At 55.1% G+C, this 25,685-nt stretch overlaps 1 protein-coding gene and 1 non-coding gene across 3 annotated transcripts; both read right to left on the minus strand.

Moving 5' to 3' along the window:
* Positions 1 to 1,456: 1,456 nt before the first annotated feature.
* On the minus strand, positions 1,457 to 24,962 carry POLR3E (RNA polymerase III subunit E). Of its 2 annotated transcripts, XM_060172821.1 has the most exons (21): positions 24,835 to 24,962; positions 17,994 to 18,064; positions 16,720 to 16,770; positions 15,857 to 15,934; positions 14,954 to 15,069; positions 14,535 to 14,617; positions 12,924 to 13,031; positions 12,622 to 12,671; positions 11,405 to 11,524; positions 9,780 to 9,865; positions 9,630 to 9,674; positions 9,454 to 9,545; positions 8,272 to 8,392; positions 5,802 to 5,883; positions 5,483 to 5,542; positions 5,228 to 5,385; positions 5,032 to 5,093; positions 4,327 to 4,838; positions 3,860 to 3,937; positions 2,517 to 2,642; positions 1,457 to 2,182 (listed from the first exon to the last, which is right to left on the minus strand). In XM_060172821.1, the coding sequence occupies exons 2-21, from the start codon at positions 18,027 to 18,029 to the stop codon at positions 2,126 to 2,128; spliced, it is 2,121 nt and encodes a 706-aa protein (XP_060028804.1). In that variant the 5' UTR covers positions 18,030 to 18,064; positions 24,835 to 24,962; the 3' UTR covers positions 1,457 to 2,125. The 2 variants fall into 2 exon arrangements, with proteins under 2 accessions (XP_060028804.1, XP_007516625.1); XM_007516563.3 differs by lacking the exon at positions 24,835 to 24,962 and having other exon boundaries at positions 17,994 to 18,084.
* A 173-nt stretch (positions 24,963 to 25,135) lies between these two features.
* Positions 25,136 to 25,217, minus strand: TRNAL-AAG (transfer RNA leucine (anticodon AAG)). The gene has a single exon. It is a non-coding gene; the product is annotated as a tRNA-Leu (tRNA).
* Between the last annotated feature and the right edge of the window lie 468 nt (positions 25,218 to 25,685).

Genomic DNA, 25,685 nt, shown 5'->3' on the forward strand with positions numbered 1-25,685 from the left:
TTTGTTGCCCTTTATTATTATTACTGCTGCTGTTATTGATGTCGTTCTTGGATAGGACAGAGAGTAATGGAGAGAGGAGGGGGAGAGAAAGATAAGACACCTACAGACCTGCTTCACCACCTGTGAAGCTACTGCCCTGCAGGTGGGGAGCGGGAGGCTCGAACCAGAACCAAGATCCTTACTCGGGTCCTTGCGCCACGTGCACTTAACCCACTGCGCTACCTCCCTTTTTTTTTTTTAAACCACAGCAGTGCTCAGCTCTGGCTTATAAAGTGATGTGGGGGACCGAACCTGGGCCTCCCATTATGCTACCTTTTTTTTTTTTTTAACCTCCAGGGTTATTGCCGGGGCTCAGTGCCTGCACCACGAATCCACTGCTCCCTGAGGCCATTTTTTTCCCTTTTGTTACCCTGGTGGCTTTACCATTGTTGTGGTTATCATCATTATTAATGTCATCGTTGTTGGATAGGACAGAGAGAAATGGAGAGGGGGAAAGACACCTGCTTCACTGCCTGTGAAGCAACCTCCCGCAGGTGGGAATCCGGGATCCTTATGCCAATCCTTGCACTTCGTGCTAATGCCATGTGCGCTTAACCTGCTGCACCACTGCCCAGCACCCTATCTGCTCCTCTTTTAAGAATTTCTGCAGGGCCAGGCGGTGGCGCACCTGGTTAAGCACAGTAGAGTGCACAAGGACCCGGGTTCAAGCCCCTGGTCCCCGCCTGCAGGGGTTTCTCTCCATCTGTCTTCCCTTCCCCTCAGTTTTTCATTGGCCTAGCCTAGCACATGAGGGTGTCACCCGACAGACTTAATGGTGGTATGCCTATAGAACTTAAAAACATGCTAGTGCAACTGATAGGTGTTTTCAGTGTTTCATAAGTTTAGAGACTGCTTAACCCTGGTGGCTTTTATTGACAGATTGAGAGGGGAGACAGACACCTGCTTTACCACTTGTGAAGTGACCCCCCCTACAAGTGGGGAGCCGGGGGCTTTGTGCAATGTTTGCAATTTTTCAACTTGATATTTAATTTCATTTCTCTTGGATAGAAATTGAGAGGGAAGGGGGGAGAGACACCTGTAGTAGAGCTATTTAACCCCTTCTGGAGCTTTCCCTCTGCAGACTGGAACGAGCCCTTGTGCACTGTAAACTGCTCGGACACTAATTTTTACCAACTCTTTCCGTTCATTCTTTAGTCATCATCCCTTGTCACTAAGTTTAAGTGGAGTATATGACAAAGGCCACCCCCAGAAGCCGGCACTCCCGCTGCGTGAATACACGTTAAATTCTTATTCCTGCTTCTCGAGGGGGCACTGTTGGGGATATACAGTCTTGACCTGAAGTGAATGTCTTAGCTAGACTGGGCTAACCACACTTTACCCAATTTATTCCAGCTCTTTCCAGGCACTGCGCTCTCCCTCCCCTCTGATGTGCAGACAGGAGCACCACGACGCCAGGTTAGTTGTTAGCATTTATTTTAAAAATACACAAAATATAAATTTTTTACATCAAAGTGTGATAACCTCATTTATACATTGTTCCATACTTACCTGTTCTGATTGCATCCTTCTGCAAACAGTAAGGTCAGACAGGATTCTGAGTTTTTGCTGTTTCGTGAACAGCCGAGACGACTGCTACATCAAGTAGGTCGTTTTAAATGGTGTGGCGGCCACAGAAACCCAACGGTGAAAATAATTCAACTTGGTTTATGAAATTGGCAGAAGTCTTAGACAAGTCAAGACTAAGTATTATATTATTGGCTTCTAGGCATCTGAAATATCAAAAAACCTCGAGGTTTTCTTCATCTTGTAAACAAGTATAACTTAAGACCGTGCTGGCATTGTTTGAAAAGTAAAATATTAAAACCATGATTTCCATCCTGCCTGTGTCACTATACACTCTCTTTATTATGAGAATGAACCAAATAGTAAGCAGAATACATCAGGCGTTTCAAATTCACTGCAGAGAAGATCCTAGACTGTCCCTGCCACTGGCCACGTGTGACATCACTGTCCCGAGATGGTCGGTGCCTCTTGTGCTGTGTCTTCTGAAGTAACTGAATCTACTGCTAGCTCTGCGGTCCTTCCTCAGGCTTGAATTTGTGGCATTAATAATTTGCAACTATTGTCAAGATTGTACTGTCCCTTTGAGGTACCACATGCCACCATAACTCACACAGCAGTCCTGTGGACAGACGGACATGTTATGGGCAGATTCTGTCAGTAAAAGGAATTACTCCATCCTGTGCTTATAAACACGATATCCGAAACACCCTTGGGGTTTTGGCTAAAGTTCACTAACTGATGCCCCATAAACAAAACCCCTAACTGTTAAGCTGACCGGAGCAAACCGAAGCTGCTGCTTAATAGACTAGAAGGGAGGAGACACCTTAGCTTTGTGCTGCAGTATTTGGAAACGTGCACTACAGGTAGTGTATTAAGTGCCTTCAGAACCTGTACAAGTGACAACTTAGCTTGGAGTCAGGAACCACCCTCCTCCCAGGTCTGAGAAGAAATACCTTTAACACTTTGTCCACTTCCTGCTTGCTCAGATCCTCACCACACTCTTGAGTCAGCCGAGACTGGATCAAGTTCCGACGTACCCGGTAATTTTTGGAAAAAATTTCAAGCAAAACCTGTCGATGCTTTAATAGCAAAAATAGGTTATTATGGGAAATAACCACCTAAAGAGAAACATCCCCAATCAAACAATCTAGATATGAGGCATGTGCCCCATCTGATAGAGCACCAGTGAAAGGCAGAGGACGAACACTCAGACATGCTTCTGCATGATAAAAGCAGGGCGAGGAGTGCCTGCACCACAGGCACAGAACCATGGCGCTCCACGGTAGGAGGGCAGCCTGAGAGGTCAAAGACATGGGTACACCTCCCACACGGTGTCACATGAGTGACCCGCACTGAAGAAGTGTGCATTGGACACACAGGGAAACTACAAGGACTGACCCTCTAAGACAAATGACAATACAAACAATTCCGGCTGGGGAGATAAGATAGCTAATGGTTAGTGCAAAAAGGATTTCATGCCTGAGGTCCCAGCTTCAATCCCCTGAGCAGTGTGCTCTGGTAAAATAAAGTACTTTGACACCAGGAAACAGCCAGTATGAAAATGAGCCAACTTTCAGCCGTGACGTCATGTCTCTTACCCCCACAAGGGGGAAGAAGCTCATTCACAGTGTCAAGCTGGCACAGCAAACAGACAAAAACTTCGGGGAGTCGGGTGGTAGCGGAGCAGGTTAAGCACATGTGACACAAAGCACAAGGACCGGTTCGAGCTCCCGGCTCCCCACCTGCATGGAGAGTTAGTTGCTTTACAGGCGGTGAAGCAGGTCTGCAGGGGTCTCTCTCTCCTCTCTGTACTATCCAACAATGACAACAACAACACAAAACAAGGGCAATAAGAGGGAATAAATATTTTTTAAAAAATTTTTTTAAGGTATCTTTTGGTCAAAAAGTGGCTGCCTTGGAAAATAGGTGTTTCCTATTGATTTTTTTTTTTTTTTTGGAGAGGAAGGGGAGAAAGACACCTGCAGACCTGCTTCACCACTTGTGAAGCGACCCCCCCCCCCCCCCGCAGGTGGGGAACCGGGGGCTCGAACTGCACCACCGCCCAGCCCCTATGTGATTTTTTCCCCAATGCCAGTGTCCACTGTCAGTAAAACTTTAGCTGTTGTAGTGAGAGCCACTCCAGATGCTGTCCTCAAAAGGAGGACAAGAACTAAGAGAAGGCGTCGGCTGGTAACTTCTGGCTCACCCGGCCCGTTCTGACACAGCGGGGAGATGTGACTCGAGCACAGAATCAAAGGCCGGGAGGAAATCTGAACCGAAGCAAAGATCGCCTCACCTGATCGCTCATGTCTCCAGAGTCCCAGAGGGCGAACACCTTCTGCTCATCCGGGGAAGCAGCAGTCTGGGGGGGAAACTAAGCGAGGCCCAGGTATGAGCTGGGGTCCACCCATCCTGGCCCCTCCCGGTCTCAGCAGCCTGCCTGCCCTGTTCGCTGCCAGGTGTCCCAAGTGTGGCTTCCCAAAGGCCACACTGCTGCTCCCTCCCTCCGACTTACACTGCAATTCTATCACTCCCCAGGTATATGACCTTCTTTCTACACAAGTTCGTCTTTTTAAAACTCCATTTCTACCCCTGCAAGTTGCAGAGGATGAGATGAGAAATCATCCTGAAAAGCTGCGACACTGGTGGTAAAGCTAGTAGCCAGGACCAGGCCAGGGAGCCGGAAGGCCGCACCCACATCCCTAGACAGCCATGCCAAGAGGGTCAGAGCCGGCTGGCGCCACCCCCCGGCCCCCCACTCACAGGCACCAGGATCTGCTTGCATCCGGCCGCCAGCACCGTGTCCTGCAGCATGCGGTCCGAGATGCCGCTGAACAGCAAGTGGCCGGGGGGCAGGCCGGCCAGGTGCAGGTTGAACAGGCGCTTGAGCTCGCTCAGCGTGAGCACGATCTGTCTCTGGAAGGTGGCCCGCACGAAGGCCCACAGTTCCTGGGCCACGGGGGTGTTGGCACAGCCAGGGGGCGGGTGCCCATTGAAGCTGTCCGCGCCTGCCGGCAGCCCGTTAGCCAACCTGCCGGGGAGGCTGCTGAGCGAGGTGTCCATGGGTTCCTCGGCTTCTTCGGCTTCCCGCTCTTCTTCTTCCTCCCCCTCCTCACTCAGGGGCTCCTCCTTGACCCTCACACCAGGCAGGATCTCTGAGGCTCGGAGCTGCTCCTTCCGCCGCTGTAGCTCGCGGTCCAGGAGAGCGTGGTTCTGCTGGGCCTTGCTTTTGGCTACTTGGACCCGCTGGTCCCCAGAGACCAGCCCTGCAGGTCCTGTGGGGAGAGACAGGTCGCTCAGAGGATGGGTGGGGTGGGGGTTGAACAGCGCCAATGGGGGCAGGAGCTAGGCAGCCCACTGCCGCGTTCCTGCGAAGCCCAGCAGCCCTGCAGAACTCAGCAGCGGCGACAGAAGTGGACAGTGAGCCCTCTCCGCCCAGGAGCCTGCAGCCCCTGGGCCCCTACACACCTGATTGTCCGTCAGGCTTCTTTGGCATGGTTTCCTTCGCAAGATTATATACTTTTTCTAATCTAAAAAGAGCAAATAAAGCCTTTTAACTTTAAGTTCCTCTCCTCATTTTCCTCAGCACCCCCGCCCCCCAAATGCTACTCGCTCCTCGGGCTCTGCGGCCAGAGGCCTCTTCCTTCTGGGCGGCCGCGCTCACTTGGCCTGGATGCCCGTCCACAGCATGTGCTGCCGCTGGACCACGTCGGGGTGCTTCTTGATGAACTCCCCGTCGTAGGGCAGGAGGAACTCCCAGCCTTTGTTGATCCTCACCACAGCCATGTGCTCCAAGAAGTCCTTCACGTCCTCTGCGCAGAGCTGGGAGGGGGGGTGGGGGGGGGAGGCGGGAGGGTGGCCAGTCAGTTGGGAAACCCTGCCCCACCCCTAGAGGGGCCGCAGATCCAGAATCACTCACTTTAGTCACTGTCGCCACCTCTTTCCTCACCACCCACCGGCTCTGTGTGAACTTCCACATCTGAAGGAGAAAAGCATTTTTCCAAGCTGCAGAGATGGCTTCCAGAGAACACCCCCCACCCTGGCCATGTGGCTCTCCTGGAGCCTGGGCCCAGTGTCCCTGTCTGTGCCCACCCCATCCAGGAGGGGACACTTCAGTGTGTCCAGATTACTCAAGGTCACCTGTGAAGACCTGGGGTGCTAGCACCAGGGACCCACACAGGTGCTCGTCGTCCTCGGCCTATGCCCCACCATCCCCAAGCTAGAGCCCCGGCACTTACGACAAAGTCTCGGCCCCGGCAGAGCACCTCGGCCAGCACGCCACTGTGAGGGCTGGAGGAGTCCTTGGGGTACAGGATATCACTGTCGGTCAGAGTGGGGGTGGCAGGTCAGTCCCTGTCCTCGGTCATCACCCCCAGCTGAGTGTCGGCTCGGGGCCCAGAGAGCGAGAGAGCCCCTCAGTCTAGCTGTGCCACCCGAGGCCCACCCACTGCGGGGCTAGGGAGACAGCAAAACCCAACCAAGTGCGATGCCAAGAGACTGGCAGGGCAGCACCAACAGGCTCTCAGCAGCTGAACGGGGCAGAGTGGATGAGTGGGACAGCTCCTTGGGGCACGAGAGAGAGGGCAGACCAGCCCTCACGGTGCAGAGGACGCCAGGCCGTGGGGGAGGAGGAGTCTCCACATTGTGATGCTGACCTGCTTGGAAACCCAAAACACCCACCCCCTTACTCAGTTCCCCTGGGGGCCCTTCCTGTAAAAGCTGTATGGGGCCCATTTCAATGCCCAGCATGGTGGCAATGAAACTCCTAGGTGATGAAATGTTTTAAAGGCCGGGCATGCAGGGGAGGCAGGTGAGTGGTGGTTCACAAGCAAACAGGCGCCAAGTTCCAGGGCCCCTACCACCTTCTCATTGAGGGGGCTGGCAGGTTCTGCGGCTGGACCAGCGTCCTGAAGTGGAAAAGGGGGCGGCCTCTCCCGGTTTTCAATCATTCATGACAAAAATATGCTTACAGGGTCCCACTTAGTGACCGAGAGGCATGCTGTCTGCCACAAGGGCCTTCCATAAAACACGGCAACCCAAGATGACAGCCGCAAGGCTCCCGGTGGAAGGGCGCCCCCATGTGGCAGACATGAGAATGGCCTACAATTTGGCCACTGAAAGGCACGTTAATGTATCTTGTAGCATACCACTTCATTCCAGTCGTGTGTGAAAAAAGTTTGTCAGGAGCAGCTGAGGTGCACAGGCATGAAGCCCTGATGGGGGAAAAAAGACTCAGCTCCTCCCCACACCCCCAAACTCAATGTATGGAGGTGGCAGCCAGTGACGCAATCCCTGAAGAGTGACGACTAAAACGTCACAGAAATGCAAATTCAGGTTTGTGAGCCCTGACGGGAAACTTCTTTTTAAATGTTATTTTAAAAAAAATTTTATATTTATTTTTCCCTTTTTGTTGCCCTTGTTTTTTTAATGTAGTTATTACTGTTATTGTCATCGTTGTTAGGACAGAGAGAAATAGAGAGGAGGGGAAGACGGGGAGAGAAAGAAAGACACCTGCAGACCTGCTTCACCGCCTGTGAAGTGACCCCCCTGCAGGTGGGGAGCCGGGGGGCTCGAGCCAGGATCCTTACGCTGGTCCTTGCACTTGGCGCCACGTGCGCTTAACCCGCTGCACTACCGCCCAACTCCCTGATGGGAAACAAAAGCCACAGACCCATCTCTGCACTATGGGAGGCTAGTAAGACACCAACTTTAAAGCGACCAGAGAGAAACAAGGCAGGTGGTTCAGAGGAACAAGAATTAGGCTTGTTGAAAGTCAACTTTGATCTGGAATGAAAACCTAGAATTCCACCTTCACTAAAAATATCCTGGTGAAACAGACACTCCTCTCCGGATAAAAGCCAAGGGAGAGGGGCTGGGTGATGGCGTAGCAGGTTAGGCACACACAGCAGGGCAGGAAGCGCAAGGACCAGTGCAAGGATCCCGGTTCCTCAGGTGGAGCCCCTGGCTCCCCCCCTGCAAGGGAGTCATTTCACAAGTGATGAAGCAGGTCTGCAGGTGTCTTTTGTCTTTCTCTCCCCGTCTTCCCCATCCTCTCTCCATTTCTCGCTGTCCTATCCAACATCAAGGACAAAAACTACAACAATAAAAAACAAAGGCAGCAAGAGGGAAAAAAATAGCCTCCAGAAGCAGTGTTGTAGTGCCAGCACTAAGCCCTAATGATAACCCTGGAGGAAAAAAAAAAAATTAAAAAAGGTAGTCAAGGGAAGTTTTCTCTAGTGTTCTTCAGGCAGAAGGAAGATGGGCAAAATTAAGTTTGTGAACAGATTTAAACAAAAGTGACGCAAAGTAATGTACGTTGTTTCATGGAACTTAAACATAGATAAAATTAACATAATGACACATGACTTCGGAGGAAGATAAAGTAGTCTAAGGTCTTTGAATCACCTTGGAAGAAAGAAAAAACAGTAATTAACATTGAACTTGGCAGGGGGTAGATAGCATAATGGTTACACAAAGGGACTCATATTATGAGGCTCCAGAGTCTCAGGTTCAATCCCCTGAATCCATAGTGAGCTCTGAAGACTAATCACTAAGAGTCCAGAAGAGACATGGAGAAAGTTAAGTGACTAGAAAATGTGCCGTGAGCAGGCGACCTGGAGAGCTTTGGGCTCCGGTCTATGTTAAGCCCAAAGGCAGCGACTCCAGCAAAGTGAGCGAGGGCTCCCGCAGGGACGGCAGGGGACTCACCTCTTGACCACCCAGTTCCCTTGGACTAACATAGCCACTTTCTGGATGCCACGCAGAACAGCCACAGAGTCGACTGAGGGGCCTAGGAGGCTCATCAAGTTGGCAAAAGGCATGACCTTCACTGAGAAGGATACACAAGACATGAGACAGGGGATGCCCGGCCCGGCCTCTTCCCTCCCCAGCAGGTCTGTAGCACAGAACTGTCAACTCATCTTGAAAAGTGGCAGAGCCGGGACCTGAACCCAGGCCACCTGTGAGGCTTAAGCCCAATCCCTGCTCAGCTCAAGTGCCTGAGACCTTGGAGTTGGCACCTCAGAAGAGGAGTCCAAGGCCCCGGGCACAGCCCTGGGGCTCCAGACTCATAGCTGCCACTTGCCAGCTACAAGCCCCACAGGCTGTCCCCAAGGCCTCTGCTGAGCAGCACTAGACAGCAGAGACGATCAATCGGGAGCTCTGCCTGCTCTAGAATTCTGCCTCACATGAAATAAAGCTTGGGGGGGGGGGGCAGGTGGTAACGCAGTGGGCTAAGCGCATGTGGGGCTAAGCGCAGGTGGGGCAAAGCGCAAGGACCGGCGTAAGGATCCCGATTCGAGCCCCCAGCTCCCCACCTGCAGGGGGGGTCGCTTCACGGGCGGTGAAGCAGGTCTGCAGGTGTCTGTCTTTCCTCCTCTCTCCCATTTCTGTCTGTTCTATCCAACAACGACAGCAATAACAACGTAACTACAATAACTACAACAATAAAACAAGGGCAACAAAAAGGAATAAATAAAAGCCTAAATATAAAAAATTAAAAAAAAAATTATCAGGACCAGGACTATGGAGTCTCATCAGCAACAGAGGCAGCAAGTGACCAGAGACGTACCAGGGCTCTGTAAACCCTTTATAAAGGCTGGCACACCTGGGAGTACGTGCCCATGGCAGTGCACAAGGACCTGGGTTCAAGCCCCTGGTCCCCACCTGCAGAGGTAAATTTTCATGGACAGTGAAGCAGGGTCACAGGTATCTATCTATCTTCCCCAGCCCCTTCAATTTCTGTCTCTATCCAATGTAAATGTAAAAAGAAATTTTCTCCAGAGTCCCCAGCTCAGGGAAGCCAGCGTCTTGCCGGCTCTCACAGCAGTGAGTGAAGAGGACACACGGGGCCGTGAGGCCGTCCTGTGAGGCAGGGGCAGCGGCACCCACCGTTCTTCATGAGGATCCTGATCTGGTCGGCCAAGGGCAGCGTGCGCAGCTGGGCCATGGACAGCACGTTGCTGGGGGCCACGGGCTTTTCTCTGTGAGCGACAGCAGCGACGGGTCAGAGGAGGCCGGGGGTGGGGTGGGTGGGGTGGGGTGGGGTGTCCAGCGCCTCTACTCACTTCTCCTCCTCCTGGCTGGGCGGCATCAGCATCATGAGGTACTCACTGTGGGGAGGAGGTGGGGCTTAGGGGCGGGGAGCAGACAGCAGAGGGACCACCACCTCCCCCTGCCACCACGCTAGAGAGGCTCACGTGCCTGGCCCGTCCCACCTGGGTGACTTGATGAGCTCCGTGTTCTCCGCCCCACTGGAGCCCTGGCACAGCAGGTACTGACGCTCGTGCTCGGAGCGGCTGTCCTGCAGGGAGAAACGTCAGTCACTGCCAGTCCAGCACTGACCCCTGCCCTCGGCTGCCCCCAAGGCCTGAGTGCGGCACTCTGGGCCCTGCTGCGCCCCCCCCTTCAGCACCCACTTGGCTCCCCAGAGGCAGGGCCCCGAAAGCAAGGCCTACGCGGGAGCAGCAAGGCTGTGCTCCGATGGCCCCACCACCACTCAGCCCACCCTCATGGCGACTGATTCCCGTTTCCAAAGACTTGATTAGGAACTTGCACAGGTCAGACACCGGACAGTATTAATGCATCCGGGAGTCTGACCCTGCGGAGGAAAGTCTGTCAACACAAACATTTTCCAGAGAACTCAGAGGTGGTTCCTCCCTCAGGAAAAAAATGCTGAGGAGTCTAGCTTGGATATCTTTGGAAGTTAATATTTGATTATTGCCCTCACTCGAAACAGAGTTCCAAGACTGAATTCTAAAGTCAAAAGTCACACAACACAAGAAAACTACATCTAGTAACAATCATCCTTGGGCATCACCAAAACAAAGACAACCCACTAAATGGAAGAAAATGTGACACGGCATACAGACAAAGGGCTAATAAGCAAAAACAAAAGCTCACAGAACTCCACACCAACAGGTAAAATAACCCCAGCAAAAGGAAGGAGGGGGCTGGGCGCTGGGGCACCTGGCTGAGCGCACACGTTAACATGCACAAGGATCCAGGTTCAAGAAGCAGTGCTGCAGTGTCTTTCTCTCTCCTCCCCCTCTACCTCCCCTTTCAGTTTCTGTCTCTAGCCCAAAAAAGAAAAAAAAGAGTAAATAAAATATTTTTAAAAATGGGATTAGAAGAGAATCTTCACCAAAGAAAATTCAGGTGGCCAGGAGTCGGGCGGGGTGACAGCACAATGGCTGCGCAGAAAGACTTCAGTGCCCAAGGCTCCAAGGTCCAGGGTTCAGTCCCCAACACCACTGTAAGCCAAGTTAAGCTGTGCTCTGGTAAAAACGAAAATATGACAAAAAAAATTAAACTGTTTCAGCAGATCCGAAGACACAGGGAAGGATGGGGGGAACAGAATAGTAGATTGAACGAGAGCCTGGGATCCAGTGGATTCAAGGGAGCCAAGTGACAACCTGGCGGGGTGCAGTGCGCTCACTGCTATTCTGGGGAGGTGTGAAACTGCACATGGCAAGTCTTGTAGATGAGCTTTTCCTTACTGAAGCGTGTATATATCAGCCCGAGGACATGGTGCCCCTGGCCATGCGACAGATGGTGACCGGTTCTCCCCAGAGCAGATGAAGCGCGTCTTATGTTCAGGGCCCACGAGTGAAAAGTAACCAAACACCAGCCCCACTCTGAGCCCAGCCAGATGCTCACGCTGGGGGAGACCCCTGGCAGCCTCACCCAGCCCCCTCCACTTCCCTGGGACAACATCATGTGGTCAGAATGGAGGGCAAACTGCCCACCGGGACCTGATTCTCTCTCCCAGGAGGCAAGTGATGTGGCCAGAATGTGGAGTTAACAGGGAGACAGAGAGACCACGCCAAGGCCGCGGGCTCACCCTCAGGCCGTAGTAGTGCAGGTGCACCCAGGGCTCCTCCGCGTGCTTCTTCTGCAGGAACTCGTAGGACTGCACGCGGCGCTGGCGGGCCTGCTCCGACTCGGGACGGGAGAAGCGGACCTGGGGGCGGGTGGTGTGATGGGTTCAGACCTGGGACACCACCTGGGAGCCTCACCAGGAGACCCAGAATCCCCCCCACCTGAGGCCTCCCCTTTAAAAGCCTCATTTTAAAGTCAGCTCCACCGTCTCCAGCGTCCAATCAGCTTCTGTCCCCATGGGAACGAAACACCCGCCCAGTCTCTTGAGAAAAGGGAAGTCTCCCTTCAATGCAGCTGGCGCCCCACAAGGGGGCAGGGCGCGTGACTCAGACCAGGCAATCCAAGCACCGGGTCCTCTCGGGGCCCCAGGGGCTGGCCCATGCCTAGTCGAGCCTGTGAGTCCAGCGGAGAACTTAGGAAGAAGTTTCTCTTTCCCCAGGGTCTCAGCGAAGCCTACGTATTGCTGCAGACAGACAGCAGACACGCTGCCTAGGCAAGGGGCCTCCACAAGGAAGGCGGGAGCAGGCGGTGGCGGGCAGAAAGCAGGTCTTGGCGGGCGAGGCCGAGCGCCTGCATCCAGCCGCAGGCACCAGGACGTCACTTTCTGCTTGTGCTCGGGCGGGTTTCCGCTGCTCGGAATGCAGATGGGCCCAGACAAGACTCCCCACCTGAAGGGCCTGCACTGAGCGATGGCGGCTCCAGAAGCCGGGGCCTAGCGGGGGCTCTAGACCTGGCTACGTGAGGGCAGCGAGTCCGAGGAGGAGGGAGAGAGAGGTCACCCTGGGAGAGGCAGACATTCAGCACACCTTGAGCCTCGGCACCACCACCACCTGCGCGGGCTTTGTTCAGCGCGCCTGAGCCCAGGGAGGCCGAAGAGAGCGGGGCTTTCCTAACCACAAGTGGGCCGTCGGTCTCCTGATAATCTTTCAAATACAGAAATAACTCAGAATCTCATGGCTAGTTAGCCGGGGGTCTCAGCTGCCCTGCTGAACACGGGTGGGCTGTCTGAGGGCTCACTGGCTTCCTGGGGGTCCTGACTTCCCATCCCCAGCAATTCCAACGCCCCCCCAGAGCCCACCTCTCTGGTTAGGCAGAGGCTCGGTCGGCTGTCCCTCCCGCAAACACAGCGAGAAGCCTCAAAGACCCACCACCGCTTCTGTCCATGGCCCCCGAGCTCACCGTGATCTGCTTCACGTCCTCCTCCGCCTCGTCCTGAGAAGAGTCTCCGGCTGCAAGAGAAGCAAGCCCGCTGCAGCCTCTGGGGACTCCTCCTACCCCCCGCCAGGGAGGCCTGCAGTAAGGGGTCCCAGTCCTCCTAGAAACGGGACATTGGGGGCCATGTGGTGACACGCTTGGTGGTCCACACTGGATGGGCACTGGTGGCCAGGAGTGAGATGTGGCATCTTGTAAGCTACCTCTTCACGCTTCTATGACCTGCGCTGGGCTGAGGGCAGGTGGGTGGGCAGCAGGGCCAAACTCACCCTCGTTGGCCGCCTCCCTCTCGCGGTGCTTGGCGTCAGCCTTGTCCAGGTAGGAGAAGCTGGGCCGCAGCTGCAGGATGCCGTGTAATGGCGTCAGGTGGAGCTCTCCTGGCAGAGGGAGAAGGGCTTGGGGGCTGACTCTAGGACCCGAGTCCAGCTTGGCTCAGGAGGCCACCAGGCGCCTGGACTCCCCTGAAGGTGTACTGCCAGCCTCTGCTCTAGCCCCACCCAGGACCCACTCCCAGCCCACCCAGACTAGGGCGTGGAGCCAGCCCCCTGCTCAGAGCCGCTCCCTTAAGGCAAAGGCTCCTCCAGAAGCAGCCAAAACGCTTCCAGCCTGGCGCTGCTCTGCGACAGGCCTTGCTCACACACTCTGCCAGAGAACCCGCAACACCAGAACCTCTCTCCTCACCCTCGAGCCTCCCGCCGGCTAAGTCCCACCCGTCCCTTAAGAGAAGGTTCTACAGAAGCACCTGTGAAAGCTCTCTGGACTGCAGAGGAAGCAGAAGCTCAAGATACAGAGGGAATAGTGAGTAGTCCTGGTCGTGAGGACTCTAACTCCTAAGAAAGAAATCCTCCAGGGGTCCGGGACCCTGTAAGAGGACCCAGGTTCCAACTCCTGACCACCACATGGGAGTACCACACAAAAGGGAAGCTTTGTGAGTGGTGTAGTGCTGTGGCATCTTATCCACTCGAGCTTAAAAAGCAGAGGCCACCAGAAGTGGTGGAACAGTGACGGCAAGGAGCCCACTAGCGGCCTGGCGGGGGGGGCACTATATTCTTGAGACAAGGGCTCAAGAGAAGAGTTAGCTTGGCGACACTACTTTTGATTCCACTGTGTTTTCTAAGTGTTTGTTTACTGGGGCCTTTTTTCTCCTTTTAGCTTCAGGCAGAGACAGCAAAGGAGAGAGAACACTACAGCCCTGTTCCACCATCCACGGAGCTGCCCGCAGTGCTGCTCACGTGGTGACTAGAAGCCAGGTCCCTGTACAGCGTGGGCTCTACTGGCAACAGCAATCTCCTGCCGCCTGCTGCTTTCTCAGTTCCAGTTCCTTATAGTAACCCTGCATTCTTTAAGTTTCACTGAAACATGATTCACATGCCGCAGGATCAGAGACATGCAACTCACTATCTGAATATGCTCAGAGCTGTGTGACCAGCGCAACTGTGACTGCTTCTGTCACTCCAAACAGACGCCTGGCACGCACCAGCAGTCACTCCACTCCACTCTGCCCCCAGGGCTACTTGCTACCTAGACAGACATGCCAGGAGCTGAGCGTCCTCACACATCTACACGGCTCCACACCTGTCCCTGGGCACATCTGCTTAGAGACACACATCTGGGTCACGTCTAACGTCTCTGGACATGTCTCTTAAGTACTATCTAGGGATGGAACTGCTGAGTCATAGCACCTTGTCTTTGAAACAAAAACTGGCCGTCGGTCTCAAGTTACGCTGTGTCTATCTGAGGGCGACACTGAACGTGGCGCACCCCTCTCCCCGCCTGGGTGCCACAAATCCCTCGCGTGGCCAACTCCAGGCCGAGGCCACCCGGTGCCCAGCACTCGGGGGAGGAGAGGGCCAGGCACGAGGGCAGCCCCACCCGGGTACCTTGCCTGTAGAGCGCGGCGGCATAGCGGGAAGTGTTGCTGGTGGTCTGGGAAGAGCAGAAGGTCTGCTTGTCCATCAGCTTCCTGGGAGCATGGAGAGAGCAAAGTCAGGGGAGGAAGCCACAGGCCCAGCCCCCTCCATCACTCCAGGCGCCTCTGGAGTGCCAGGCAGGAGCAGGCCACAGCCAGCCTGTGGGTCACGGGGGAGCTGTCCCTGCGCTCGAGGCTGGGGAGAACTTGGGGGAACACAAGTCAGGAGGGAAGTGGTCCCATGGGAGAGGGTTTCTGACACACCCAGCTGTGCAAACGGGGGTGGGGTGGGAAGATGGGGAGCCCGGCTAGGGGCCAAGGCCCTTGGTGTCTGAGGCCTGCAGAGGCCCCCTCCCCTTCCAAAGCAACCAAGCCGAGGGCGGAGCTCACGAGGAGTACGTGCTGGTCTCATCGGAGCAGGTGCCGTCCACGTTCAGCGCGATCTGCTCCCCTTTGCTGCGGCAGTAGTTGGGGTTCAGGGTGTCGATAGCCATCTCGAGCTCTACCTGCAGACACCAAGCGGCCCCGGGCGATGAGGACCCGAGGCACAGCCTGCACAGGGCCCCGGTCTTCACTGAGCTACAAACCCAGATTCCAGCAGCGAGGCCAGAGCACTTGGGGACAACAGGTCTTACAGTCTGGCCTGTCCCCGCCGCACTCTGCAAATCCTCACTTACACGGCCGCATTTCATCGGCAATTGGCAAGAGCTTGTCTCGTCAAAGTGCTCATCTCCAACTTGCTCTGGATGTAGCAGCGGGGCCAGCAGTGTGGGGACAGCACTTCCTGTGGGATCGGGGCTGAGCGCCCCCTCCACACGCACGCACGTGCACGCACGCAAGACCTCTCCCCAGCTCACCCTCACCAGCCCTGCAAGACTACACTTCACCGCACCACATCCTGTGACAAGTGCACCCCCACGGCCCCTCTAGTTCAGTTTATACTTTTCTTTTTCTTGATATAAACAGAGAGATGGAGAGGGAAGGGAGATAGAAGGAGAGAGAAACAGACATTTGCAGCCCTGCTTCACCACTCATGAAGCTTCCCCAGCAGGTGGGGACCGGGGGCTTGAACCTGAGTCCTCGAGCATGCGCCGACTGCGCCACCACCTGGCCCGATTGTCTCCTGCCTCTCCCTCCCGACCCGCCAGCTGCAGCTGCCCACCTTTCTCTGAAGGCTCTTTCCTCCCTCAGCTTTCAAGGCACCGCACGGCCGGGGCTCCTGGCTGTCACCACTCCTCGCCAGAATCCCAGCCTTGGCACCCGCCCGCCCCCATTGAGGGGGGAAGCCCCCACCTTCTGTTGCTTGGGCTTGATCTTGGCCGACAGGTGCGGAATGTCATCATAGGTCATCGAGGCAGGACGCACAGGGTACTGGGAGAGGAAGGGAGCTGTCAGTCCTACGCTGGCTGGGGGCCTGGGGGGGGGGGGACCCCAGAGATGGGAGGAGACCCGCACAGCCCACACCACAGCCTCCCCCTAAAGGACAACTTTTGGGGGCCTCTGCCTTCTAAGGGGCAGGGCTCGGCGGGGGTCCCATCTGGGACTGGCTTGCAGGTGTCCACTGGGAGAGAAGAGGTGACCTGAGACCCCCAGAGCGGGGGGAGGGGGCCTGAAATACTGGGGTGGGGGTGTGACTAGACTAAAATGCACCGACTCACGTATTTCGACCTGATCTGCTCGACCAGCAGATGGGGAGCTGGGATTCAGGCTGACAGGAGCTGCCCGGAAAGGCCACCCCTGAGCCTCAGGGGCACCTCAGGCCTCTGCCTGCACTGCCCACAACGCTCTAATCGCTCAACCCCCCAGGATCTACCAAGTGGACCATTTTACAGATGAGGAAACCAAGGCACAAAAAGGTGGAAGGCAATGGCCTCCATGTCTGTCATCTTCCTCAGAGTCCAGGCTTTGGCCACCTCTCTGCTCTGCCCCTGATGACTGCCTTTCTTTATTTTTTAAAAAAGTCATTGTTATTATTTTTTACCAGAACACTGCTCGGCTCTGGCTTATGTCGGTGCGGGCACCTGAAGCCAGGCTACTTGATTCTCACCACAGAGTGAGACCTGCCGACCACCAGCTCCTAACTGTGGTGGGGGTGTTTCTGTCGTTTCTTCCTGTGTTCTCCCCCACCCACCCCACCCATCCAATCCCAGAATTACCTGAAACAGATAGAGCTTCTCTGCCAGACTCTTGGCCAGGTACACATCAATCTGGAACAGGGAAACAAACTTAGCCAGGAGACGGAGCAGAGCCCCACCACCCCTCCAATCTCAAAGGAGGGGTGCTGATGCCGAGGGAGAGGGTGTGTGTGTCTGTCTGTCTGTCTCTCTCTCCACATCTCCAACTTCAGCTTTCCAGAGGTCCCTCCCTGCAGCAGGGTGGGGGGACAGCTCTCTATCCTCCATAACCCCAGAAAAATGCACGTTCCCAGGACTGCCCAGAGGCAGATGACAGGCTGAGGAAAAGATGGCTCTTCAGAGGTGGGGTAGGGGGACGGACACTCACACCCACCCGCCGGCACCAGGCCCACCAGTCTCCGTGTCCCACTCTTCTGACATCAACAGGCCTGGCCCAGCCCACAGCGCTTCCCTCCTACTTCCAGACTCTTCCCAAGGAGTCTCGGCCACTCCAGGCCTTCAGGCCAGCCTGAGCAAAGGCCAGAGGCTCTGGAGCGCACCTAGAGCCTGCCCCCCTCCTCAAACCCCCATTTCTGCCTTGCCACTCCTCCTAGGCAGCCTCGCCCAAAGGGAGCTTCCCAAGGGCAGGGACACTGCGTCACCTAGTGCTGTCACAGCCCCTTGCACACAGTGCGTCCGATGAACAACTGAATCTGGGCACACCCCGGAAAAGGGGAGCCGACAAACCCCTTTATTCATTCAGCACACAGTCCTAAAGAATCTATTAGTGGGGCCGGGTGGAGGCACACCTGGTTGAGCGCACTTGTTACAGTGCACAGGACTGGGGTTCAACCCCCCAGCCCCCCTGCAGGGGGAAAGCTTTGCAGGTGGTGAAAGAGGGCTGCAGGTCTCTGCTTCGCTCCCTCTCCATCTCCATTTCTGGTTATCTCTATCCAATAAAGATTAAGAAAAAAATCTAAAAAAAAAAAAAATCAAGCAAGGGTAGATAGCATAATGGTTATGAAAGAGACTCTCATGTCTGAGGCTCCAAAGTCCCAGGTTCAATCCCCCGTACCACCATAAGCCAGAGCTGAACAGTGTTCTGGTAAATAAGAGAGATAAAACGAATTTAAAATGAGAGAGTGAAGGAATCTATTGATGCCAGGCACTGAGTGTGCCTTAGTGAGCTAGGTGAAGGCTGAGGGTGTAGGAGAGGAGGTGTGGGCAGGGAGGCCTGTGACAGAAGACAGAGGAGAGCGGGCGTTGGGGGTGTGGGGACAGGCGGGGCCCCGGCAGCGGGTGGGAGAGGCGGTTACCTCCTGCACCACTGGGTCATCCTCTTCATTGGCCATACTAGGGAGCCGGCCGCGCAGTCCTCAGACTCGATCTGCAAGAAGAGCCAGGGGCCTGGGGGTCAGCGCCGGGCCAGGAGACGGCACAGCAGTCGAGTGCCAGACTTGCATGCCCAGGGTTCAACCCCTGCACCACCATATGCCAGAGCTGGGTGGTTCTCTGGTCTCTCTCAAAGATAAATCTTTTACTTTATTTTGCCTCCAGGATTATAGCAGGCTCCTCTACTGAATATGGGGCCCAGATCAAACTGGTAGGTTTTACAATTAACAATATTTATATACTTGTCCCATATTTGGGAGCTACTCTATTCCCTGATTCAGCTTTCTAGTCCTCTTTCCAACTCTGACACTATCTCCCCAGACAATACCTTGGGTCCTTCATGTTAGCTGTCAGACTCAGGCAAAAACTAATAAAGTCATGGGCCCCTTGGAACAGACCTAAAATAGACCTACGAGCTTTTTCCAGAACAGAGACCCTAAATCTCCATCTGCAATCTTCTCGGCTTTAGGTTCATGATTAGTCAACAATTTGTTCTGCTTTATATCTTAACTCTTTTTCAGCCACCAGGTTCAAAACGTTACCATGATGCCAGCCTGATTTCCCTGGGCAGACGACCCCACCACGTGTCCTGGAGCCCCGCCTCCCCAGAGCCCCGCCCCACTAGGGAAAGAGAGAGACAGACTGGGAGTATGGATCGACCTGTCAACACCCATGTTCAGCGGAGAAGCAATTACAGAAGCCAGACCTTCCACCTTCTGCACCATTAATGGCCCTGGGTCCATGCTCCCAGAGACATAAAATAGGAAAGTTGGTAGTCGGGCAGTAGCACAGCTGGTTAAGTACATGGTTAAGTACAAGGACTGGCATAAGGATCCTGGTTCGAGCCATCGGCTCCCCACCTGCAGGGGATTCGCTTCACAGGTGGTGAAGCAGGTCTGCAGGTGTCTTTCTCTCCTGTCTTCCTCTCCTCTCTCCATTTCTGTCCTATCCAACAATGACAACATCAATAACAACAACAACAACAATAAAACAAGGGCAACAAAAGGGAAAAACAAAACAAACAAAAAAAGAATAGGGGAGTTGGGCGGTAGCGCAGTGGATTAAGCGCACGTGGCGTGAAGCGCAAGGACCGGCATAAGGATCCCGGTTTGAGCTCCCAGCTCCCCACTTGCAGGGGAGTCGCTTCACAGGTGGTGAAGAAGGTCTGCAGATGTCTTTCTCTCCCCGTCTTCCCCTCCTCTCTCCATTTCTCTCTGTCCTATCCAATAATGATGACATCAGTAACAACAATAATAACTAACCACAACAACAAAAAAAGGGCAACAAAAGGGGAAAAAAAAATAGGAAAGCTATCAGGGAGGGATGGGATACAAAGTTCTGGTGGTGGGGACTGTACCCCTCTTATCCTATGGTCTTGTCAATATTTTCATTTTATAAATAAAAAACAAAACAGTAACAAACAAAAAGGGAAAGGACAGACATTGGATGCCAGTCACTCGGTTTCAGAAAAGCTAGGTCTCAAAGCTCTGTCAATGCAGACCAGCCATCACCTTCACACTGCATACCCTGCACCCTGTGTGCCACAGGACGGAGAAGCTGCCATGCCATCCAGCACAGGAGTGCCGGATACTAACAGATACAGCCATGTCTGGGAATAAAGAAGGGGGGGACAGATGAGGGACTAAGAGTCAGAATGAACCCCCCCCCCCAAAAAAAAAGGCAATGTGGCAGAGTCCAAGGTCTGCTGGCGGTCGCCGAGGAGCCCCTACTAGACTAGACTAGGCTGGAGGCGGCGTGGCCAGACAGCAGCCTGACGAGAACACTGGAGGCAGCGGGGCCTGGGCAAACCCACAGAAGAGCAACAGTCCTGGGCTGACTCTCCTCCTGGTCTATCACCGGTCTCCAAGACAGGTGACTCCCGAGTGCGACTAAAAAGGAACCATCTCTTCATACGCTCTGCCAGAACGTCACTAAAACAACCCTGTGAAGCCAACTGTCCCCATTTTATATATAATGAGACTGAGAGGGCTGGGGAGACAGCATAATGGTTCTGCAAAAGCCTTTCAAGCCTGAGGCTCTGAGGTCCCAGCTTCAATCCCCAGCACCACCAGAAGCCAGAGCTGAGCTGGGCTCTGATCTAGGAGAAAAAGGGAAAAAAAAGAAACAAAAAAAGCAACAAAACAAAATAGTGATACTAAGACACTGTCACCCAAAACACAAAGCACACAAGTCGCCCTGGACTTCACAGCCAGGAGTAAGAGTTCAAAGGTGCGAGAGGAAGCACCCCTGCGACAGCCGCAGGGACAGACAGAAGGATCTAGAGGAGCTGAGCCACTCCGGGTACGGCCGGCCGAGGGGAGTCAATCACCGGGCAGACTCTCCAGGATCACACGCCCCCACCCCTTCAAAGGCCTCCAGCTCACTAAATGAAAGTCCGTCTGGGGGCAGGATAGCCCACTGAGTAGAGCACCTGTCTTGCCTTGGATGTGACCCTGGGGGAGTTCTGGCACTGCGGTGCCCCCACCCCCGAGGAAGTCAGCAGTAAAAGCACATTTGCACAAGGTGCTGGCAACCCCTACTGTCCCCCCCAGCAGGTGACAGCTCTGGGGCTAACACCAGTCACTGTCCCCTGTGTGCACCAGTACCCAGCTGGCAACAAGTACTCGGGGCTGCTGTGATGTTTAACGGAGCCACCGAAGGCTGTGAGTGCAACCAGAGGGGCACAGGCCCCCACAGGGTTAGGGCGCAGGAGACTGGATGAAGCCAGAAGCCCCATGTCGGCAGGTTTAGCACCTGAGGCCCCCGGATGTTTGGCCTGGGAGGGTCCCAAGATGCGGCCCCTTACAGAGAAGGGCTTTCTGGACCACCCTGTGCGCCCCGGCATCCCCAAACAGAAAGGGGAGCTCAGGGAGGACAAGGCCCCCTGGGCTGGGCCACCCCCCACACTCAGGGACGGCCCAAGCCTTCAGCAAGAAACCTGTTTCACGCAATGACCCAGAGCTGTACATCTATCTCCCTCCTGTCTCTTGACGGGGGAGGAGGGCCTTCTGCTGGGGTCAGAGACGGCTCACTGTGGGTGCTGGGTCATGGGTGCCACCCAGGCTGGAGCCAGGGAGCCACACGGGGGGAAAGGTGGGGGGCTCCACCATGGCCTCCCTCCTCTGGTTCTCTAGCTGGACCCAAAAGCAGCCCGAGAGAAATGATATCAAGTAAGTGTGAGGCCCCAGCCCCACCAGTAAATAAACAGTAGATAAATACAAATGCTATGGCCAGGGAGGTGACTCAGCTGACAGCACGCACCAGATACACCCATGAGGCCCCAGGTTCAAACACTCCCCCAATCAGTATGATGAATATAATCTTTTTTTAAAAGTTAAGGGAGGGTACGGGCATAAGGACCAATACCAGTGTAAAGATCCTGGTTCAAGCCCCCAGCTCCCCACCTGCCGAGGAGTCACTTCACAGGTGGTGAAGCAGGCCTGCAGGTGTCTACCTTTCTCTCCCCCGGTCTTCCCCTCCTCTCTCCATTTCTCTCTGTCCTATCCAACAGCAGTAGCAATGATAACAATAATAACGACAACAAAAGGGGAAAAACAGCCTTCAGGGGCAGTGGATTCATGGTGCAGGGAAAACCCTGGAGGCAAAAACAAAGCACAACCCTGCTCACACACACCGGAACATTAACCATAAAATGAGAGGTGGCCACTTCCCCCCTTCCCCTCACTCTCTATCCAATAAATAAGTAAAAGGGGGGAAAAGTGCTCATTTAAAAAAGCCAAAAAGCCAGAGCCAGGAAGATAGCACAACACAGGTTTGTTTGTTTGTTTGTTTGTTCGTTTGTTTTTGGCTAGAGACAGAGAAGTTGAGAGGGGAGGGCAGAGAAGACACTTGTAGAGCTTCACTGCTTGTGAAGCCTCCCCTGCAGACAGGGGCTGGGGGCTTGAACCCTGGTGTTGTGTGAGCTCAGCCAGGTGTGCCACCACCCAGCCTCTGAAACACACTTTGATGCCTGAGGCCCTGGAGGTCTCAGGTTCAATCCCCAGCACCAGCATAAACCAGAGCTGAGCAGCGCTCTGGTAAAATAATAGTAATAGTGCAAAAAAATATAGTAAACTGAAAACGCCTGTTGCAATCCCTGACTTCATGCACTAGTGAACTAGTGTGCCTTGGCCTGCAGCGTGAGAAGTCCTCTTCCAACATGTCTCCCCACACTCCCGCCCTCCCTCAAATCCTCTCAGAAAACAGCCAGGCTGACCACGTGGGGGGAGAAGTCACACCGTTCATCTGAAAATAAAACCCCAACCCCTCCGCAGCCCCAAGACGCCACCCAGGCCTCCAACGCCACCCGTGTGCGCTGCATGTGCCCCGACACTGACACTGGTGCGCAAGCTCCGTAGAAGGGCTGCCCGGCCTCCGTTTCCTCAGCCGCAAAACAACTGCACGTCACCCGGCGCCGGGGAGCTCTTAACCTTTTCAGATTCACTTCACTCACTTCGCAGGCAACAGTACCAGCCGAGGGCCGGGGGCCAGAGCACCCCTTCCATACATACGCTCTGGGGGCGGGACCTGCAAGTCCTGCCCTCCACCAGCTGAGATGTCCCCGCCACACTGCTCTGCTAACACCAAGGACAGCACCAGCTGGAGGAGACAACAGGCAGAGAACCCAGTGAGTGGGCACCTGCACCTGCGACCCCCGTCACACCCACTCAGCTCCCCCAGACCCGCAGCTTCCACGTGGGTTGCGTGGACCCGTGAGAGCCGTGGCCCCAGCAGTGCCCATGCAGCCCTGGGCAGGAGTGTGCAGCTGGGGCTCCACCCAGCGCAGCTGGACAAGGAGGGGGCATCTCCCCACCTCAGTTTCCAACTGTTAAAAGGCTGGGGTGACAGCATGGTGGTTCTGCAAGGACTTTCATGCCTGAAGCAACAAAGGTCCCAGGTTCAATCCCCAGCACCACTGTCCAACAGAGCTGAGCGGTGCTCCTATTAGTAATAATGATGATAATAATATGAAAGGCAATAACAGCCCCGGGAACAGGAAGGCCGAGTTAACCCTAATTGGATCCTTCCAGGTCTTCTCACCTGATTCCCACTTCACTTCAGTGCTTGCATGAATAAAGCTTAACATTTCTGGGGAGGGGCTGGGTGGTGGCGCACAGGTGTCTCTCTCTGTCTCTCTCTCTACCTCCCCTCTCTCCATTTCTGTTTCTATCCAATAAATAAAGAAAAAAATTCCTGGGGGAAAAAAAAAAAAAAAAAAAAACGTAGTCCCGGAGGTGGCACAGTGGATAAAGCACTGAATTCTCAGGCATGAGGTGCTGAGTTCAATCCCTGGCAGCACATGTACCAGAGTGACTGATGTCTGGGTCTTTCTCCTCCCATCTTTCTCATTAATAAATAAATGACACCCCCCCAAAAAAAAATTCATTAAAAAAAGAAGGCGGTAGCGGAGTGGGTTAAGGCAGGTGGCACAAAACTCAAGGACTGGCATAAGGATCCCGGTTCGCGCCCCCGGCTCCCTACCTGCAGGGCAGGTGTCTGTCTTTCTCTCCCCGTCTTCCCTTCCTCTCTCCATTTCTCTCTGTCCTGTCCAACAACGACGACAACAACAACAGCAATAAAACAAGGGCAACAAAAGGGAGTAAATAAAACAAATATTAAAAAAAAAACAACTGGGGACCAGGCTGTGGCGCACCTGGTTAAGTGCTCACATCACAGCGCAAAGGACCCAGGTTCAAGCCCCTGGTCCCCACCTGCAGGAGGAAAGCTTCATGAGCGGTGAAGCAGGGCTGCAGGTGTCTCTCTGTCTCTCTCCCTTTCTATCTCCCCTGCCCTCTCAGTTTCTCTCTGTCTCCATCTAATAAATAAATAAAAATTTAAATTAAAAAAAAAAACAACTTCCTGGCACCACCCAGAAGCCAGAGCCGAGCAGTGCTCCGGTAATAATAATAATCATAAATAACCATAAATGATAAATCACCCTCATCATGAATGATGATGATGATGATAACTATCATTTTATGAAAGGCAACCCGGCCGCGGGAACAGGAAGGCCGAGTTGGCCCCTAACTGAGCGGCGGGCTCCCTCCAGGTCTGGCCACGTGCTTCCCGTTTCATTTTCTCACCGGCCCCGCGACGAACCTGAACCGCCTGCGGCGCAGAGAGAGAAGCCACCGGGCCAAGGTCACGGCCGGAAGCCGGTTCTTCACGGCCGGCGGCACAGCCCTGCGAGCAAAGGCGGCCGCGGCGTAGAGGGGAAGGGCCCGGACTCGCGAGCACGGCGCTCCCCGGGTTCGAGTCCCTCCCCCCCCATCCGCCGGCGGCCATCCGCGGGGCCGGGCCGCGCCGCCGTCCTTCTCTATTTTCATCCCCGCGTCCTGGAGGCTAAAAGCCGCCGCCCCCGAAGGGTCGGGGTGCGGGCTGACTCGGCGCGGCCCCGCGCGGAGGGAGGGAGGGAGGGAGGGAGGGAGGTGGTGGCATCCCGTTTTCTTGCCCGCCCAGGGGGTGTCGGCCCCGAGTCGGCCCGCACCGCGACCCCCGGGGGCTGCAACGGACACACCTGACCGACCGTGACCCGCGCCCCGCCGACACCCGCCCCGCCCGGCGGAGGCTGACTGGGTGCGGCCGCCCCCCGTCCCCGCAGGAGCCCCGCTCACCGCCCGCCCGCAGCCGCCGCGGCCTCCCCGCCGCACCCCCGAGCCCCGGACACGGCACCGCGCGGCCTAGCCCGCAGCCCAGCCCCGGCCCGCTTGTCGGGGAAAGCGGCCCCGCCTGTCCGCCGGGAGACGCGGCCCGGTCGGCACCTACCTCTCCGCGGGGGCCGCGCGCGGGCGGCGGCGACGGCCAAGGTCCCCGCGGGCGGCAGAGGCGGCGGCGGCCCGGCGCTCCTCTCAGGCGGCCGCCATGTTGCAGCCGGAGCAACTCGCGACACGTGGGGGGAGAGGGCGGGCGCTCGCGCTTCCTTTTACCCACAATGCCCCGCCCCGGCGCGCGCGCAGCCCCGCCCCCTCCGCCGCCGCGCCTTCCGCTCGACGTTGGCAGCAGGGGGCGCTGGTGCGCCGGCACAACGGCAAAAAGATGAAGGCAACCGAAGCTAAAAGGCCAATTCTGGCAGCGGTGGGATTCGAACCCACGCCCCCGAAGAGACTGGAGCCTTAATCCAGCGCCTTAGACCGCTCGGCCACGCTACCAGGACGCGGAGGAAGCCCTCCAGGAACCTCCTTTAAGCCTCTAGCATTGCCGTCGTCCGCATCCGCTCGCCTTTCCCGGCTTAGTGTGTGTTCCATTCTGTAAACGTGTCATTTCAAGTCGTTAAAATATCCCGACCCATGTTTTAGACCCTGATTTGTTCGATGCAAATCAACAACCAATGTCAGACTTCTTCCAAAAGGGTTGTGCAGTTAAGAAGCAGTTTGTGAATTTGTTTGTCTTTTTCCCCCTTGATTCCCCTTTTCCCTCCCTCCCGTCCCCCGGTTTCAGTATCTCTTGAAATGAATTTATGTTTCCAGCCGAGCGTTTAAACTGGAAAGCCAGAAGATTCGAATTATGTGTCTAGGGGAGAAAAGTTGAATTCCTGGTCACACTTAAAGCTCAAAAGGACAAACACGGGGAGGTAGTTCTGGCCGGTTTTCTCTTAAAAAAAAAAAAATTGATTTTTA

The sequence above is a fragment of the Erinaceus europaeus genome, chromosome 15 (assembly GCF_950295315.1).
Source record: "Erinaceus europaeus chromosome 15, mEriEur2.1, whole genome shotgun sequence".
Taxonomy (NCBI): Eukaryota; Metazoa; Chordata; class Mammalia; order Eulipotyphla; family Erinaceidae; genus Erinaceus; species Erinaceus europaeus.

Bases quoted from the DNA above. Each gene is read 5' to 3' on its own strand.
- POLR3E (XM_060172821.1), bottom strand. From the start codon at position 18,029: ATGGCCAATGAAGAGGATGACCCAGTGGTGCAGGAG. The intron at 9,546-9,629 runs GTGAGTAGAGGC...TGTCGCTCACAG, and splicing joins CCCAGCCAGGAGGAGGAGAA to AGAAAAGCCCGTGGCCCCCA. The intron at 3,938-4,326 runs GTGAGTGGGGGG...GGCCTCGCTTAG, and splicing joins GCAAGCAGATCCTGGTGCCT to TTTCCCCCCCAGACTGCTGC.